Source organism: Phragmites australis, chromosome 4 (assembly GCF_958298935.1).
Source record: "Phragmites australis chromosome 4, lpPhrAust1.1, whole genome shotgun sequence".
Taxonomy (NCBI): domain Eukaryota; kingdom Viridiplantae; phylum Streptophyta; class Magnoliopsida; order Poales; family Poaceae; genus Phragmites; species Phragmites australis.
Window position 1 is genome coordinate 11,616,864 of NC_084924.1, and position 19,164 is coordinate 11,636,027.

Below are 19,164 nucleotides of genomic sequence, written 5' to 3' on the forward strand. Positions count from 1 at the left end.
TTAGAAATTAGTTCATCACATAAGATGAATATTAGTGAATTTTTTCAGATTTTTGAAAATTTATTTGAGGCCGTAACGATTGTTAAAAGTTATAAAAATAGTCTTTTTTTTTAGAGAATTTTAGTTTAAATTCTACATATGCTTTTTAGGTGAATCTAATTAAAATAGGTTGCACATGAATTATAAAACACATATAAAATATTTTAGGTTTTTTTGAGTAATAGAAGACCATAATTTTATATAAAAAGGGAAAATATTATTATGAACAGTGATTTCAACGAAACAATGTTCATACGGACTATAATCGCCGAGGGCTGTTAGCCCCTGCGCAATGCGTGGGACTGCTTACCGCCCTCTGAGAGCCTAACCGCCCTGCGAGAGGGTGGTAGTGTCTATCCTTGTAATTTTTTCAGCAAAAGTCTATTTATTTAAATATTAATGTTCGAAAATATAAAAATAAAAAAACTCATCGTTTAGGTTAGGTTTTTCTTTTCTATTTTCTGGTTTGGGTTTTGGGCTTTGGATTTTGGGGTTTTGGGTTCTGGGTTTTTGGGTAGGACTTTTGGGCAGTGGGCCCAGGGGTAGATAGGGTATTTTAGATAGGAAAAGATTTTAGGAATATTTATGTGTCAGAAAATATGAAATTGAATTAAAGAATTTAGATATTATTTTGGAGGAGGATAAAAGGAATAAATCCAACCTTAGATTTCCTTAATCTATTTCTATATTTTGGAAAACAATTTATGCACCCAAAAACACAAGGGAGGGGATCTACTGCAACCTACAGAGGCAGCATGAATGCAACATGTAATTATAACCTAAGCAAATTAAATTTTAGAATTTAGGGATTGTCCAATCAATAGGCAACACATTGACATAGAGGTCATGTCGGCCAGCGTATTTCATTTATGACAGTTGCATCCTGTCGGGCCTGCTCCATCTACTCCGCCCCCATCAGTGTTTTCTGAGCATGTGAGCAGCGAGCACATCCATTTGAATGGCTAGTGCATGCGTGTCTAATTGTTCAGTTCAAATAATTGCAGTTCTCACATGATTTTTTTTTTTTCAGTTCAGCACAATCCCTGGGATATTTACTCATTTGCCATCTAAAACAAGTGTCAATTCCCACTACGGAAGACATACGGGCCCTTTGAGCCTATGCACATGGGGCCGGGTGGCAAATCGGATGCCACCCGGGTGCTAAGGGTGGCAATCCCTGTGAGAGAAAAACACTCGTATCCTGGCACAGGGGCATTTTATTCCAATATAACAGCTGTGTGGCCGAAATCTAACAGAGTGCTAAGTTCCAAAACGTTTTGATCCTTCGGTGGTATTTTATGGAGCCAGGATCTTTCGGTGATTTTTTGAAATACATGATCTTTCAGTGGTACAGAAGAATTTTGCCTACTTTAATTCACTCTTAAAAAGTAGAGGAAATGAAAATTTTAACACAAATATGTAAGTAAGAAATTAAACATGAATGCATTGAGAAATCAATCAAGGACAAACCAAACGCAAGCACAAAACAGTATAAACATTGACTTAGTATAGTAGTTTCGGTTGAGTCATCAAAACTAAAACACAACGAATCAATTTAGAAAGGCAAAGTCGACCAAGTCACCTTCACCAAGATTGAGGCAGACTCGATCTTTATTTGTTGACTGGAACATCCATGATTGACCGCGTAGAAGGAACAACAATGTTCAAGTGAACCTACCTTGACCTTCAAATGCATCCATGTACCCATCACTACTGCAACCACATGCCTCCTTAAGGCACGTGGCTCGCAAATGGCGCCATGAAAGAGCCTAATTTCTTCATGTAACCCACTACTAAAACAACCAATGCACAAATCAAAATTACTCGGCACTTCTGATATGACAACTTGTACCGTTGCCTCAACTGCATGGTCAAGACGTGATACAGTTATGTCAACTGCGCCACAATCACCATGAATGCGTTCTGTGAATGCGTGACATGATGCACTTCTGTCGTTAATCAGTGAGAGACCATCAATCAGCTGTAGATCATCGTTTTCTTGATCTTCTGTCTTGATCCTCATGTCATATTCAATAAGAGTTGCGCCATACAATTCAATCCCTCGTTTAGGACCAGTCATTTCGATAAGGGAACCCTACAAAATTATTATTTATAAGGAAGGAAAATATTAGTTGGTGAATATATAGACAAAAGAAAATCAATTTTGTGTGGTACAAAGCAGCAACCAAGGGACCGAAACTATTCTATTGGATTTTTGTTTCGAATATGTGATAGCCAATTACACTTAGTTTCATAATTTAGGTTTTTTCACATCGTAATCATCATTTCACAATATAAGACTTGATATAGCAGTGTCTTCTACAATCCTGTCACGCATATTCTCCCCCTTCCCTCTTTGATCTCTCCTTCTCTCTGCCTCTTTCTGTTGTGTGGGACCCATCCGTCAGCTCCATCCTCTTCCCTGCCGTTTTTTCCTCCTCTGTCGTCCACCCGTTGGAAATCCATCAATGCCATGCGTGAGTAATGGAAGGAGGCCAATATCATTTGGAAATCGGCGCCGCAATGAAGAGGGTTGTCACGTCGGTTCATTTTGGCGAAGGAAATCGACAGGGAAAAAAGGAAACCGAGCCATATTTCTCGCCGCCGTGTTAAGACCCGCAGGTCGATTCAATTCGCCCTCCCCCTCTATAAAACCTCAATTCACCCCTCGGTCGAGTTTCTTTGCACTCCACTGCGCCCAATTCCACAAACCTCATCGAGTTTTCTGAAACCGTGAGCTCTAGCGTCGTCGCCGGACCTATTCTGCACCTCGCTGTCGTCGCTGAGTCACCCTGCGCCTCCCCGACGCCGTCCAAGCCTTTGCCGGTGTTCTCCGTCCGCACGTCGTCGTCCTCGGCCGATCGCCGTCGAGTTCCGCCGTCGTGGCTGAGCTCCCGAGGCTGCCGATCATCCGCCGTTGAAGCCCGCCATCGCCGAGCCGCTCCAGCCTTCCCTCACATCCTACGACCCCTCAAACGAGTTCGCCGCCCTCATCTAGTCGTGGTCCGCCGTTCGCCGTCGACTACCGACCATCGCAGCATCATCTCCACTCATCTCCGGCCGTCCTCCGCCGTCCCGAGCTCATCGCCGTCGCCATCCCGCCGGAGCCGAGGTAGCCCCGCTCTCCCATCGTTCGATCCTAGATGTGCGGCGTAGATTAGATGGTAGATACCCCTTCGCGTTGGATGATCTCGGTCGTCTGATTGAAATCGTGTGCGTAGGATTTAATGAGTTTCGCGTCGAGTCGGCATAGCCTAGTTAGCAGCCATGTGTGCGCTTGTGTTCGACGTGGCTAGTCCAGTCAGCGCTTCTAAGTCGAGTCAGCAGCCCGATCAGCGATGACGTCAGCGATTGCGCAATAAACTCGATTTTCCTTTAGAAAATTAATTTGCAATAATTCGAATATTTCAAAAATAGGTTTTCTTTATTAGAAAAATTCCAGAAAATAGAAAATGCTTTATATAATTGTTTTTAATAGGTTTTCAATTCTGTTTTAATTTTGAAAAAAATAGTTTTAAGGATATAATAATGTTTTTGTTTGTAAAATAGTTTAGAAAATATATATCAATTATGATAATGTTTAAAAATGAATTCTTTGATAAAATAAATGCCTTAAATTTGTTTTTATGAATATAAAAATTAGTTTTATTTCTAAAAAATGCAAATAAATTTCATTAAATTGTTTTAAACATTTTTATGCTATAAAATAATTCTACAAAATTTGTTTTATGTGCTTGCTTTGCTCGTTTGTAGAGGAGTTTGTTCCGGAAGCGTTCGAGAACGTCCAGGATCAAGGCTTCAGAGATTTCGAGCAACTCATCGGAGAAGGCAAGTGTCCTTGAACATTTTGTGCCTACTTTGATAAAATTTTGTTTTAGAAATCGCATGCTCTTCAAATATGATATCCCATTGTTAGGGTTTACTAGTTTTTCCTCAATTTTCCTTGTAACCGTAGATTGGTTTTCATGTTGGGTAGAATGTGCTTAGTTATGCTTACTCATAGGTAGCATAGACTTATTATGTTAATAATGATGAACTTTGGTAAAAGTGCTTAGCCTAAGATAGTAGGATCTGGGCAAGTTGGCATGTTGGTTGGCCTGTGGATGTGTTCTAGGCAGAATTGTTGGCTTTCGGATAATTGGTTATTACCCTGTTGTTGGGTTGATAGCAGTCTTACCCAGACCATGTTAAGAACCGGTTCGTGAAGCGATCACCCATGAAAACAGTACAACCACGAGCCTGGTATGGGACGGGCCTAGCTCAGTAATTCGTTTTTCTCATTGTGAAGATCATTTGGTGGTACGGGGATGGAATGGTATACTTCCTGGAACCGTAAGGCGCAAGAGGGGGCTTCTGGGGTGGAAGGTGTACTCCACTTATGTACGGCGGTGAAACCTCAGCGGGTCAACACGTGCTGAGAGAGGCGTTGGAAAGGCTATGCAGTGGAATCCTGGCCGCACACCTCGAAAGTGTGTAAGTGTTCGATCAACACGAACAAAAAGGAGGACACGTCTTGTGGATAAAGTGTACGACCTCTGCAGAGTAAAAACTGATATATCAACCATGCTTACGGTCATGAACGACATGGACTCCTCACATGATTAGTCGGGTGTTTTGGGTTAGATTTGGTGGATCACAGTGGTGGGGACTGTGATTCTAGTTAGCGTTGTTTAGAGGTGGTTGGAACTTCGGTTGTGGAGTAAGGTGGTTGGAATCTTAGCTCTTGTCTTAGAGAAATCATTCACATAGAAGTAGTTTGCCTTTATAGCTGTTTTACAAATAAAATAGCGTTTATACCAATAAACCTTTGAGTTAAACCTATCTTGACTTTTGGCCCCGTATCATAATTTTCCCACATTTGCTGAGTATTCTATATACTCACGTTTGCTCTCTTCTCTATAATCTTGTTGCTGCTCAGAAGGTGAAGACTATGAGGGCTTTCTAAAAGATGGAGCTGAGTTCTAGGCATGCGGCTTTTCGGTCAACTACCTGTGGAGTTGGGCGTTGTGGTAGGTTTATTTTTCACTGCTTTGTAATCTTCTTTTAGACCTTTGGGTTATTGATGTAATAAAGTACATTGTAATAATAGATATTGTGTCTGCTATTCACTTATGACGTCACTACATGTATGTAACTTGATCCTGACATAAATGTAATTTATATTCGGTTTGGTCTTAAAACCGGGTATGAAAATAATCACATAATATATATATATATATATATGACAACAACCATAAACTAATCTTATTTCAAATTAATAAGGGAACCAAGAGCGAAAACTGAGCCCACATTCACTAAATAAACTAAGAGCGCAATTAGTACAACATTTCCACTATCCTGACTTTAATTATATAAAAGAGATTTAAGTGGTTGTGGTATGCGATAAAAGTATGTATGCTCCAATCTCATTTGTTTTGTGCATGTGATAAGTTGGCCTTATACTGTGAAACGAATAAAGTTGAAATAATTGCAGATAAGGACAGAAGTGCACCTGTTCCAGGTTGATCGGATCATCCCTGCTAAAATTGACAACATAATTAAGCAATGGATCCAAAAGATCCCGAACTGCTATGTACCCATATGCATCCACTGAGCCACCGCCCACATGAATTTTAGCCAACTTTAATGAGATAATTTGCAGCATGCGACTTGGTGCATGCCGTATGCAACTTCCATGATCCAGAATGCAATCTTTGGGATCCGAGTTCATCATTGACTCCAACCGAGCTTCATCAAAGATTACAAGTTATATTGTAATTGGCAATTAATACAGTAGACAATTACCAGCTATAGGAAAAGTAAATTATTCTTTCCTCCATGTATTTGTGCTGTAGAAAACTGCTGAAAAATCTCATGTACCTATATATTCATGACAAAAATGATTCTCCAAACACTGGTTTAACCAATTTGTCCTTTTAGGCACTGCCTTACTTTCTTTTTCTTCTTCATCGCCTCTAGCAGGTAAGCCACAATTCCTAAGACTGTCACTTTTACCATCTTTGCAAAATAGGTCAGGCAATGGGGGCTTCAGAAGCATTTGTCAGCATGAATAACTGAGGGGTAAGTGAGAATTTTTGCATAGAAAAAGTCCATTTTACTCATCGCAAGGACTCAGAGTGCTTTTTTGCTGTGCTTTTCTTGATTTTGGGAGCGAGTGGTTCTTGATTTGAGCATATGCCCGTGCTGGTTTGCAGGAGTCGGAATAGGAATTGAACTGATGAATTGGCCGAACCAAGTTTCTCCCAAATTTGGTTGCACAGGTGAGACTTCTTGATTTGAACAAATGAAAATTCTAGTTCGAGATTCTTTTATTAAGACTATTTCTGAGGAATTGATTAAGACTTAAATCCTCTCATAAATCTAATGAAGTTTGCAGGTATATAATGAAGTATTACAACGCTGTTTAGTTTGGTTGAAAGATGGAATTTCATCACCTCAGAAATCAATACTCCCCCGCACTGTAGGAGAGAGATGGGGGTGGCTGGAGGAAGAAGACAATGACATGGCAGTAACGGTGGCGAAAACCAGGTGACGTGGCCAAAACACTTCCAGAACCGGCTGAAGGGGGTGGTGTTAGCAGGTATTACAAGATCAAGGGGTTGGATGAACCAAAAAAAGAAAAAAACTTTAAGAGGGTTTAGCAGACACTGAGATGTTTCAGAGGTGTAAGTGGACTTTTTCCTTTTGCTTATACATGTAGGTTTCTGTAACTTGTAACTTTCCTTATAAAGTAAACAGAATAATTCAAAATTAACCTCAAAATATCAACAGAGAATACTATATTAGTTACCCTATAACTTGACAAATGTCCTAAGAACAAAATAGATGACAAACAGGAAAAGATATGATCACTTACTCTCATTACGATCTGCAACACGATACTCTTCCCAGTACCGAGTGTTCCTGTATATAGAACCATCACGGTGACTACTAAGTTCAAGTACGACCATAGGCCTTACAAAGTCTGCAGGGCAGCCATCTTGGTAACAAGATGCATCCTCCTCGTCTGCCAAGCTGGCATATTGTTCGCCGTCACTGACCTCAGTTTCACAGCTCGCGTCTTCTTCGCCATATCTGGGGCAGCCATTGCAACTTTCTGCATCTCGTTTGCCATCAGTGGCCTCCACGGTTGTCCTACAACTATCTTCAAGCCTGCTAAAGACATCCATGCTTGCCCTTCCCCCATCTTCTTCACCATTGGCAGGACGGCCATCTCCATAACGAGCAATGAACTCCTTCATTGGGGCCCTATTCTCTTCAATATTGGTGGTACGGATAGGGTCGTTGGCAGAAGGGATGAGGCGACGACTGTCTAGTTTACGCAACTCCTCGCCTTTTACTCCACTGCTGCTAGCCATGTTCCGAGATCCAAGAGGAAATCCATCACCAAAGAGCACAAAAAGCAAATCTTAGCATCCGACCCAGATAAGATGGTTTCAATTTTTTTTCTGTTTAGTGGGGTTCGTATTTCACTTGTATGCCTTAAAAAATCAACATAAGAACGTTACCAGCCTTCTCCAAATAAGATTTAAAAGTTCTCAATAATAATCCAAAGTTCAACAAAATCCAGATCCAATCTTTTAGCAACCAACTAAAGGCGCAAACTTTAGCATCAGAACAAGAAAACACACCGGGAAACACGACGGGCAGGTCGATTGGGTGCCTCCGTAAGTAATGGAGCACATCGTCGCGCAAGCGCTGGTGGCCACCAGCGAGGCGGAGCAGAGGGCGTCGAGGAGAGGAGAGACCGCAAGGGAGGGGAGAGACGGTGCATTGGGGGCTGGAGAGTAGGCACCGTTAGGTTAGGGCGTCGGAAGAGACGAAGAATCGAGCGTGAGAGGATTTGCATCTGCTCCGCTGGTCTCTTGCTTCAGAGCAGAGAGCGCGGCGGCGGTGCATCAATCCTAACAAGAACTCCAGACGATGTGCGGATGCGCTGTGCGGTGGTACTCCTCGCAGCGACGCGCCGATAACTCCAGACGACGGCGGTCGGCAGCTAGGGCTCGCGGTCGCGGCGGGATATATTTGGTGGGGCTTCACGAGTACGATCACACCACGATACTAAATATTTTGGGTCTGGTACAGTGGATGTGTCGGCGCGGAAAAAAAAAAGCGCATGACATAATTTGTAAGATTTTTTTATTTTTTAATCTTTTTAATATAAAGCGTGAGACGTTAAGGTTCTATTTATTTGGTGACAAATAGTAATAAATAAATATATAAGTATGAGAGATATAAATGTGAGATGATAAGAGATAAATATGTAAATATTAAATACGAGAGATGTGTAAATATGAGAGATATGCGTATAAGATATTAAAAAATAAATATATAAACAGGTGATATGAAGCGGAATTTATCTCAACTAGCACGGTACAACGATAGCACAGCATGCCGAGAGCACGGATCTCCGTCCAGACCGGTCGGTCCTCATTCCAATCGGACGGCTGCGGACGCCGTAAACGGTACCGCTCCTTGTGACACTCATCCAGGGCCCATATGTCAGCCTCTCAGATCTCAGCATCCGGCACTTTTTCCCTTTCGTGTTCCGGCCGAGGCGCCGCTGTCGCTGCCGTTGCGGGGCGACTTCTGCCACGGAGCTACACGGTAGAACCTGAGTAAATCGTTCTCGGCGGCGGTGGGTGCGATGGATTCGGGATCCTCGAAGCCCGAGGAGGTGGCCGCCTACCAGAGCATCGAGGCCATGCTTTCCGCGCTCCTCGACGACCCCATTCTCGCGGACGTCCCCTGGAAGCCCTCCCTTGCCGACGTCGACACGCTGATTAACCTCGAGCTCGGCAGCGCCATGGGGGTGACCGTCGTCAAGCTGGACAACACCTCGTTTGGTACACACGATCCTCTTCAAACCTCACATTTTGTTCTCAGGCTTTCATCAAAATTCCATCCAATAGATGTACAAATCTTGCATCATTTCTTAGTTCACCTCAGTTTATTCATCTGCTTCTTTTCTCCATGTGAAAGATGTTGCGGTGTTGAACTCTGCCACGGTCAAGGATCTGAAGTTGGCTATCAGGAAGAAGATAAATGAGATCGAACAAGAACAGATGGGCCATCGTCATATCTCATGGTAAGCAAACAACTTTCTCTGTGGACAAGGCATGCCTCTAATTGGTTAATACTGTGCATTACTCGTTGTGATGTTTGTTTCTTTGGTGTCTACTTAACTAAAACTAATCTATGTTGTCATAATTTCTGAATGTTGTGTGAAATGCTACAATGGATCTTCACTATTTTATAACTCATACAATGGACACTTGGGCAATTTGTGGACCAACCTGGGGTACTACTGGATTGGATGTGTGGCACTATATATATTGATAAGGGACAATAAGAAACCAAGCTGAGTTATTTTCGATTTTGAGTTTGATTTTGCACCGAGGTTGACGTGTTTAGGCTTGAATGGTTGAACACATGTACAACTGTACATAAATCTAGACAAACCCTGCTAAATTTTATTTACAAGCCCTTCGTACCGTAGTTTTTAAAACTTGGAGAATATAATTTTCCAACATTGTTTTGTAGAATTAGTTTGAGCTCATACTGTATGCACTACGAAGTTCTTGATCAATTTTTGTTTTAAAATTGTTTAGAAGTACATCAGCCAGTACTATCTACACTGTCTACTACTTAAATACATGATATTGAAGCTTTTCAGGTGCCTTTCGAAGTATGATCCCACTTCTTTGATTTCCATGCAGCTTCATATCTGATAACATTGGGGGGGGCTACCTGCTCGAGATGCCGGCGGGGCTGTGGTGGCAAGGCCCGGGCGGGGCCTTTTATAGGCAGAGGTGGCTGGCGCGGCGGTGGGGGATGGCGTGCTCGAGAGGGCTCAGGGTAGGGGCTGGGCGCGGGGAGTGCTTGCGTGCGCGCGCGGTGCTGCCGCCTCGGAGCGAGCGCGCGAGAGGTAGGGGCCGGGCGCGTTGCCGGGTTTTGCGCTAGGAAGAGACAAGGAGGGGGTACTGCTCCTGTGTGAGCACGTGAGGAAGACAAAGGCGTGTCGGTCAGGCTGGGCCAAGGGAGAGGGAAATGGGAGCGGGCCGGCACGAGAGGGAGAGGGAAGGATGCCGGGAGAAAAAGATGGGCCACGGGAGAGGTCGGTCCAGAGAAAGAGAGGGAGTCGGCCCAGAGAGGAAAGAAATAATTTTCTTTTTATTTAATTTTCGAAATTTTGGAATTTTGGAATGATACAGGAGCTTACATATATCATCACATTAACAATTAATTACTTGCTAAGAGTGCTATTGATGCATAGATCTCTCGGACGCTTTAACAGGTCTAGCATCTCAAGTGCTTGAGCAGCATTGGTGACTCCAATCCTCCTCGCCCCCTTTGCTTCGCTGCCTTCCCAGTTGCCAGTTCTTTCCCATTTCCACAAAAGGTACGAGATCGCTCCCCAGTGCACCACGTACTTTGACTGGGCCTTACTGAGGAATGTCTCGCTTTCCCAGTCTTTACTGAATGCTTCGCGTATCGGCTTGAACCTCAGCGCCTCCGCTATCATAACCATGAATGTGGCCGCAGCCACCTTGGCTTCGGAGTCAGGAGTGGTGTCAGGGTTATACCCGGAAAGTACCTTCACTGCTCTTAGGGCAGCTGGCTTCCCCAAAGGCACCGTGTAAAGTCTGTCAAAACCTCCTACGAGCGATGTGTAAGACTCAGAAAAGGACAGATTCCTCCCTTTCGGGAAGAGCGTGTCATATCCAGGGAAAGCATTCCAGTCCTCGGTTTTATTTTGAAATGCCAGTAAATATATGTCGCTATCGCCGAAAGCAAGTGTGCACCGGTCTTCGTCGGTTTCGCCAACGAGGTGGAGTTTGATCCACCTCGCCGGCGGGCTTCTAGGTCGAGCGTCCTTGGGCGCGAGGTATACGTGGCCAGCTACCACCATTCTCGGTTTATTATCAACCAGCTCTCTGCGTAGAGGCTCGTACAGCTCGTTTCTCTGCTGGGTGGACAGTTTGAAGTATAAATGTACGTCGTCTGGCTCATACCTCGGTTCGGCGACGCACGCGCACTCTGCTATCAATACTAGCAGGAGTGCGGTGGCCGCCGTCCCCTTGGCGCCACGAAAGGACCAGGACGCCGTCACCTTGTCGCCCTTCTCGGCGGCGCCAGTGCGTTGCATCATCCATAGGAACGCCACCGCCACCCAGGCCATTGTTGCAGCGGGCCTCCGTATCACCCGACCGGTGCTGGGACGAAATAATACGCCTAGATTTGAGTGTTTTTTCTTGAAGGATGTACGTTTGAGTTGGGAGTAGTGGAATGGAGGCCAACGTGCCCGGATCATTGATTTATATGCTTGCTTTGAATTGGTTAGCTAGGGTCTTCTTCTTCTTGTTTCGGTTCTTGAAATACAAAGAGTACAGTCAAGTTCTGTTGAAACAGTATGACGTTCTAGACTTCTCCGGGTCTTGCCATTTTTTATTATTCTGGGGGTTCAAGTGAAATTGGTTTCATTCTACAAACAATATGGTGTTTCTTCCCTTTGCAATTTGCATCGACGACTACATTGCAAATTTGCAATGGTTGAGTTCCTTCACATCACAAGCTAGTTTTCATGGCCGTAGGACGTGAATCAATCTCTGCGCTGGAGACAAGGACTTTGAGGCTAATGGCTGCAATGTATAATCAAAGACTGTTCTGTGCTCCTTCATCGGCCTGTCTGTATTCGATGACAATGGAACTTCAGATGACATACTTTGTCCCCTGGAGGAGTGACGAATAATGTCCTCATGAATGTAGCAGCAGTTATCTGTACCTCATCGATGGGTCTGCAGAAACGAGAACCTGGCATTTCAGATATGAAGGTTGCGTTCGGTTGGAAGGTTCGGGGGGAAGATGGTGGCCAGGAAAGACGGACAGGCAGAAAGGCTCTCCTCCGCGGCGCGAGAGGCCAGAACTCCATCATGGGTCCGATTCGCTGTACGCGTGTCCCGTGCTGGGACGGACTCTAGTATGGTACCGAAACAGAACGGGATTCGACCCCCATCGTTTTATTTAACAAAAGCGCCCACGCCCCTTGAGAGCAGAGCCTTTCGTGTCCCCTCCCCTTGCGCCAAGGAATCGACAGGATGCAGGACCAGCCACGGCTTCTACCAGACGACGTGCTCGCGGACGTCCTCCGTCGCCTTGCCCCGTGCAGCCTCGCCGTGTCCCGCTGCGTCTGCAAGGCATGGCGTGCCGTCGTCGACGGCCACCGTCTGCTGCGAGCAGACCTCCTCCCACTCTCGTTGGGTGGCATCTTCATCAGCCTGACGCGTGAGCCAGCACCGCCAGAATTCTTCGCCCGGCCCTCGAAGGGGCCCAAGATCGCTTGCAAGCTCGAAAACTACGTGAAGATGGACGACTGCTGGAGCATTCCGATCATCATCGACTGCTGCAATGGCCTCCTCCTGCTCGACGGGCGCGTGGTCAACCCGGCAACACAACGATGGGCACGCTTGCCGCCTTGCCCGGCCTTGCTCGACGGGATGACGGGCTTCGGTTGGGACGATGCCTACCTTGCGTTCGACCCCATCTTATCGCCACACTACGAGGTGCTCTTAATCCAAGACCCCCTTGATTACAGCAAAACACTATTAGAGGGATCAGAATGGCCGCCGTCACCATGCACGATGTGTGTCTACTCATCACGAACAGGGACATGGGAGGAGAAGCCCTTTGTCCGGGAAGGGGGATCTGCAGGTACCATTGAAGACGTTCAGTCAGCTTCGGAGCCTGAATACCGTCACGCCGTCTACTGGCATGGAGCACTTTACGTGCATTGCAAAAGTGATTTTATTATGCGGTAGCCACTTATTCCTTAAACGCTGTTTTTTATTTTGATTTTTCCTTAATTACAAGATTTATTCAAAGTATGATTTATTAATATGTTTTGTCACTAACTTTCTTTGCAGAGTAACCTTATCAAATGATAAGTACCAAGTAATTAAACTACCAACAGGTATTAACTCGAGCGTGTCTAATCAACTTCATCTTGGAAAATCAAAGAAAGGGGTGTATTGTGCATTAGTTCGTGATCAATACCGGCTCCAAGTTCTATTTCTCAATGAATTGGGTGATGAAATTGAGTGGGTTTTAAATCGTGACATCAACTTGGAAGCCGTGGTAGCGCATTTCTCTCGAAATCGCCACTATCCAATCGACAAACCCTGGATTTTACAGGATGGCAACCCCGATGAAGATAACAACAAAGGAATTGTAATGGAAGAGAATTTGGAATGGGACTCCGACAATGATAATGTCCTTGATATTGAATATAGGAGTGAAAAGTGCCATTCTATTGGGCATATTTTCATATTTGGATTCCATCCCTATAAAGAGACAGTCTTTTTGTTTCTAACCAACGAAAGAGTTGTGGCTTGCCATTTGAATAGCTCGAAGATTCAAGACTTGGGTCACTTACAAGTAAACTATCGTGGCGATGTTATAGACTCGGCTTTTGTGTACACGCCTTGTTGGTTTGGAGAGTTATCGTGATAAAATATATGCTTGTATAGAAGATTAGTATATACTAGAAAATTGGCGCGGCTTTGCCATCGCGCCTGTTGACCCTCGTCGAGAGGTTGTATATAAGTAGAAGAGATTATCCGGTTGATGCTTTAGAGGAACAAAAAGGTTTATTGTAAAATGTCTAAGATATTGTGCATATTACAGCAAAAAATACGTAGACTTTGATTACATTACAACAAAATAACTTCGTGACTTGAAAAAGGTCAGAACTTGTTTGAACTTCACTTTTAAGAAATCGGCCATATCTCTGACATGACAGCAAACTACTGGCCGACATTCTGATAGTTGGCAAACAAAACTTTTCTCTTAATGCAAGATTGGTAAAAATAAGCATCTTATGTTAAAAGTACTATAAGAACTTTGTAACATAGTAATTACAACTGAATGTCCAAATCTAAATATAATTATTACTTTCTATGAAAATATTACTATGGTAATGTGTGTTAAAAGCATCAAAATCTAAACAAAAGAGAAATGCAAGTACGAAGTTGTGTACTGTTGGAAGCTAGACATAAGAGAAACGCAAGTATGAAGTTATGAACCTATTGAAAGCCATGACTTACAACATCATGGTAGTTTGTCCTTCCAAAACTTGTCATTATTCCTATAACAATTAATGGCTTCATTTTAGAATGAGTTGTATTTGTCTCAGAGCTCTATTTTCCAACAAAACCTTCATGCTTCGCTACAACCAGTTCTATCTCAAGTGATACCAACTTCTTGCCTTGCTGCTTAAAATGTAGAGTGAATATTCAGCACTTAAGAATTACTATAACACTAAAAATTTGCATATAAAATTAATTATGTATGTTAGGTGTATTGGCTCTAATCTACCACCAAACATTTATATTTTACAAATTATTGAACAATTTACAGATTATAAATTAAAAAGACGATATTTCTCTTCTCTATCTCTATCTCTTTTTTCTAATATAAAGCAACAGTTTGTCATCCTCCCCTCCCTCCCCATCCCACTGCTATATTAAAAAAACCACCCAAAACTCACCCGAACCGCGTCTCCCACTCCAACCGAAAAACCGCGCCTCCCCCAAATCCGATTCGTCGATGGCGGCATCCCTGACCTCCATGCGTCCGGATCTCGTCCTCCCGTGCTCAGCCCCGCCGCCCTCACATCCGCATTCCGCGATCCGCCCTCATCCTCCCGTGCGCAGCCCCGCCACCTCTCCCCGGCTCCATCATTCCGGCATGATGACGGCTGCAGCGTTCCACCCTCCTCCTCCTCCTCACGTGCGCAGCCCCAGTCCTCCTCGCCCGCACATACACCTGAAGCCAATAGAACCCCACAAAATCTGGGGGCGAAGCTGCAGAAAATGTGCCTATCGGATCCCCTCCCGCCCTCCGGATCCCTACCCTCGCCAGGATCCCGGATCTCTCGCCGAGCAGCCGGCGTGCCGCGTCCGATGCGATCCGTGCCCCTGCCGCGCCGCCAGAGTCGACGATGAATCGGGTAACGCGGTAACACCTCCGGCTCCCGCCCCGCTCCCAACTTTGGCCCGAGCCGACGTGCGCCTGCGGACTCGCAGCGCTTGTCGTGCTCCTCCTCGCTTCGGCCCTGCTCCCTAGCCTTCCTCGCTACGGCACACTCTCACAGCATCTTCACCGTAAGTGATTTTACTTTTGCATAACCTCCTCGCTCATATGCATTTATGCTCGCCTGCTACTTGAATATACTGATTTTGCATTCAAAGTTTCTTTCAGCTTCAGTCCAATGCATTATGTACCTAAACACGCGATTGGAAGGGAGTGACATACCCTCCAACAATTTCGAAGAAGAGAGGAGTTGAGCCCGATTTGGCTAACCCACCACCATGGTGCTAGCCAACTGACCCGGGAGGCTCCTTGTGCATTATGTACCTCAAATCCTTATGCAGGATGATATTTGCTTACCTCTTATTTTGTTCAGTTTACTTCAAAAGAACAATTTCTATGGGCAAATTCCCAGAGAGTTTGGAACGCTGACTGATCTAGAAGTGCTAGATTTGAGCAGCAACAGCTTGGATGGAGCAATTCCGGAAGAACTAAGAGCAATGCCACTGCTCAGACAACTGTAAGACTTATTGGGCCCTCCATTATTTGTTCTTGATATATTGATGGACTCTTATGTTCCAGATCGCTTCATGATAACCAGTTCCAAGAAGGTGTCTCTTCTTTCGATGTCCACGAGATAGTTGCTGTCTTGCTGATCAAGCAGGATGCTTGAGCAGAAAAATAGGGTGCTGGTAAGGGGCTCTACTTCATGTTACTTCTGTTTATTGTCCACATAGCTTCAAATATTTACTGGTTTTGTTTCTAAATGTTTACCTCACCTTCTAACAGATTTTGTTTTACAGGTCAGGCTATAAGGACTGGATTTCTCTCAGTGGCCTCCGAGAGAAATATTACACAAATATACCTAGTATTTTTGCATTTTCATTCTGCTTTATGTTACATATACTGCATCAAACATTTATAGCCTTGTATGCATGTCTTTCAGGTTTCAGTGAGGCACACATAATGCAGAATTTGCAGTCCTTTGCAAGTGCCATGCAGTCCTTGAAGCTGGCAACCTGCCTGCTCTCCTCTTTCAGGGAATGATGCTAAATCTTCTGATCCGGCAAATTCAAAAGAAACCCAAAGACCTGTTGATGTACTTTCTCTAGGGAGTGGATCATTCCCTGCATTTCCAAAATCAGATGGCCAAATTCTGATGCCTTTGGTTCCTGAAGTGATTGATGCTACCACAGTGCAGCAGTTATCTACAGAAGTGGCCCACTCGACTGATGAAGAATTGACTGGCGCTAAGTATAGCAAGTGGGCATATTTGATCATAATTCCGGCTGCAATATTGCTTATTAGCCTGATTGTTGCATTTATTTTGGTTTGGCGAATGCGAGGGCGTGTGCCAATTAGTCCCTTGGAAAACAGGGCTAAGTGGAGCTCTTCAAAAGGCTAATGTAACAGGTAAAACGTTCTTTATCATTCTATTTAATTTTACAGTTGAGCAAGTTAATGCATGCAAAGTATTGCATCTTTTGTGAGCATTTAGTCTTTGAGACTCCCAGATTTTCTTGGTGAACTAAGCATATGGACAGTTCAGGAACTCTATTGTTCTTTTAGTTATATTTTGGATATCCTTGTCACTTAAAATTATGTCCTAGCATCCAGGTGCTTCAATGCATTATTGTTTCTTGTATTCAAGTGTTTCAAAACTGAACAGACTTGAGCTTGAAGCCGCTTGTGAGGATTTCAGCAACATCATCAATACTTATCCGAGCTGCACTGTGTTCAAGGGGATACTTTCTAGCGGAGTTGATGTTGTTGTTATCTCCACTGTCATTTCATCCAACAAAGAATGGCCTGGGAGTTCAGAAACGTGCTTCAGAAAAAGGTTCAAGACTAGCAACATCTTGTTCTCAACACAAACAACATGAAAAAACAAAAAAGATTTTTCAATGCTAACTGTGTATAAGAGCTGCTAGAGGCGAGGTGGCGCGTGGCAGATAAGGCAACGCGCTGTCGGAGAAAGCAAGGAACAAAGGCAATTGGGTTGTTCGGTTAGAGGAGATGATGGCGGATCGTTGGATGTACATCCAATGGCGAGGGATGTTTGACTGAAAAACTCCATTTTTCAGTCACTAAGAACATTTTATGCGAGATATTCTTATACATAGATATCTCTAGGATGTTATTGTGGAGATGTTATTTTTGTTATATTCATGTTAGACAAGAAATCAAGAGTCATGATATTGCACTAATGTTGGATCTTAGGCATCGTAGAGCATTATTGCCCTATAAATTAAGTATTATCTTTACCATCATGTTTTGTTTTCTTTGTATGAGAAGTAAAACAATATTGTGTGCAAGATTTATGAGCCATTCAATGTGGCGGTGCTAGATTTAGGGTCCATTGCAACACACGGGTATTGTACTATACATAATAATGGAGCAGCAGGGTCAGAATTACCTGCAAGCAACAACCTTCGTATCATCCACTGATATTGCCGATTGCCCCTGAATTATACATAACAAAATAGTATTTGTGTTCTCAACTCAGCAGTAAAGTAAATAGTAGCACTGGAGAGCAAAAGGGCTGGATCTCAGGTTACCACCTGACCAGTTCGTCTGTCGAGCTCTTTAATCAGGCAAACTCGGTTCTGTGCATCCTGCCACAATCTAAAATCTCAAAGACAACAAGATTTTCCTCTCGGAACAGCAAAAGGTCAAAACTCAATCATTTCTACAAGCAAACAAAAATGAGTCCTCTCCCATTACTATGACAAATTGTCAACCAGATAAAGCAAAGATCTGTCCAAAATTTAAATAACAATGAAGAAAAAAATGCTACATGCATTAATTGTGACACTGCGGGGTGTCAGGATCCGAAGCTGCACGAGCAAACATCAACTACACAAAAATAAATTGAATCTCTGTCCCGAACTCAGGCGAGCTCCAAAATTCACCAATAGCTGGATTAGAATTTCCCTAGCCAGATCACCCTACGCTTTACAAACTAAGCATACTGCCAGGAAAACTGGTAGTTTTTGCAGTCTTTCTACGGTGATTCCTGATGCCAGTTTGACAATACAAACGATAAAGCAGTTTCTTAAAGAAACAAACATAAACAAAGTAACAAAGGCACATGATCAGTGGCGATTTATACGCTTACGGTTTACCGTAACAGTAAATGATTCGTCTCAGGTATGGGGAAATTGCCAGCAGTAAACCAACCACACTTTCGGTGCCCAGGTTAGCAATACAACCTACTACTGACCACTGTACCAAAGCATTTACACACCAGTCATATTATGTTTCTTTTGTGAAATATTGGACCAATCCAATCATACGGATGATTTCCAATAAATAAATATACACATAGTTGGTTGATTTCCTGAATTATTTGAGTAGGGTCCCCTAACACCACAGAAAACATAGTGTTGTGAGTGGGCAAGAAATGCCCAGAAAGGCACAGGCAGGGGAAGCCTTACCGGCCAGACTGAACAGGAATCCACCATGGAAGGAATAGGGGGGATTAGTTGCAACACGGTTCACTCTCCTTAGTACTATCTAAAAAAGGAAGCAAATCCACAAAGCTAACTGTGCGAACATTGCCACAGAAGGATACAAATGTGTGCTTTGACTTCTCAGGGGTGAGCAATCTATGGGCAAGCTGCTCTGAATACTGCACGGTGAACTGCCCAAAATTTGGGCTGCAAGTTGACCTGCGAAGCAAAGCTAAAGAGGGAAAGAAGAATATATGTGGTGAATTGTCCTGGCAACCTTCTTTGTGAGCCATGGGTGAATCAGAGCATGAGTCAACCTGCGACAGGAAACACAGAGCCCTTTTAATAGCTAGATTCTTGGAAGATTTTACCGCCTAGGGAATCGAAAACCATGCAGGCGGGGCGGACTCACAGATCGGTGATGTAGAAGAAGGCCATGGTGGCGAACATGGCGAGCATCATCGCCGACATCAATGACCACAGCGCCCTCGCAGCAGATGGCGCTGACCGCCACACTCATTGAGATCTATTCAGCTTGACATTACAGCCCTCTATGCCCCATCATCTTCGCATTCTCCATAATCCA

The 19,164-nt window shown here is 43.9% G+C and overlaps 4 protein-coding genes and 1 long non-coding RNA gene across 6 annotated transcripts; 3 read left to right on the forward strand and 2 right to left on the reverse strand.

The window, feature by feature from the left end:
* Nucleotides 1–1,523: 1,523 nt before the first annotated feature.
* LOC133914190 (uncharacterized) lies at nucleotides 1,524–8,012 on the reverse strand. The gene is made up of 4 exons (XM_062357326.1): nucleotides 7,671–8,012; nucleotides 6,896–7,386; nucleotides 5,531–5,766; nucleotides 1,524–2,134 (listed from the first exon to the last, which is right to left on the reverse strand). The coding sequence occupies exons 1-4, from the start codon at nucleotides 7,886–7,888 to the stop codon at nucleotides 1,595–1,597; spliced, it is 1,485 nt and encodes a 494-aa protein (XP_062213310.1). The 5' UTR covers nucleotides 7,889–8,012; the 3' UTR covers nucleotides 1,524–1,594.
* Nucleotides 8,013–8,665: 653 nt separating this feature from the next.
* Nucleotides 8,666–9,131, forward strand: LOC133914191 (U11/U12 small nuclear ribonucleoprotein 25 kDa protein-like). Its single transcript, XM_062357327.1, has 2 exons — nucleotides 8,666–8,885; nucleotides 9,022–9,131. The coding sequence occupies exons 1-2, from the start codon at nucleotides 8,687–8,689 to the stop codon at nucleotides 9,129–9,131; spliced, it is 309 nt and encodes a 102-aa protein (XP_062213311.1). The 5' UTR covers nucleotides 8,666–8,686.
* A 1,154-nt stretch (nucleotides 9,132–10,285) lies between these two features.
* Nucleotides 10,286–11,221, reverse strand: LOC133914599 (uncharacterized). Its single transcript, XM_062357675.1, has one exon. It carries the CDS (start codon nucleotides 11,219–11,221, stop codon nucleotides 10,286–10,288), a length of 936 nt encoding a protein of 311 aa, XP_062213659.1.
* Nucleotides 11,222–12,137: 916 nt separating this feature from the next.
* On the forward strand, nucleotides 12,138–12,857 carry LOC133914600 (uncharacterized). The gene has a single exon (XM_062357676.1). It carries the CDS (start codon nucleotides 12,138–12,140, stop codon nucleotides 12,855–12,857), a length of 720 nt encoding a protein of 239 aa, XP_062213660.1.
* Nucleotides 12,858–14,614: 1,757 nt separating this feature from the next.
* Nucleotides 14,615–17,400, forward strand: LOC133915706 (uncharacterized). Of its 2 annotated transcripts, none has more exons than XR_009909374.1 (5): nucleotides 14,615–15,200; nucleotides 15,503–15,646; nucleotides 15,709–15,818; nucleotides 15,930–16,539; nucleotides 16,796–17,400. It is a non-coding gene; the product is annotated as an uncharacterized LOC133915706 (long non-coding RNA). The 2 variants fall into 2 exon arrangements; XR_009909373.1 differs by having other exon boundaries at nucleotides 14,616–15,200; nucleotides 15,728–15,818; nucleotides 16,796–17,398.
* Nucleotides 17,401–19,164: the final 1,764 nt, after the last annotated feature.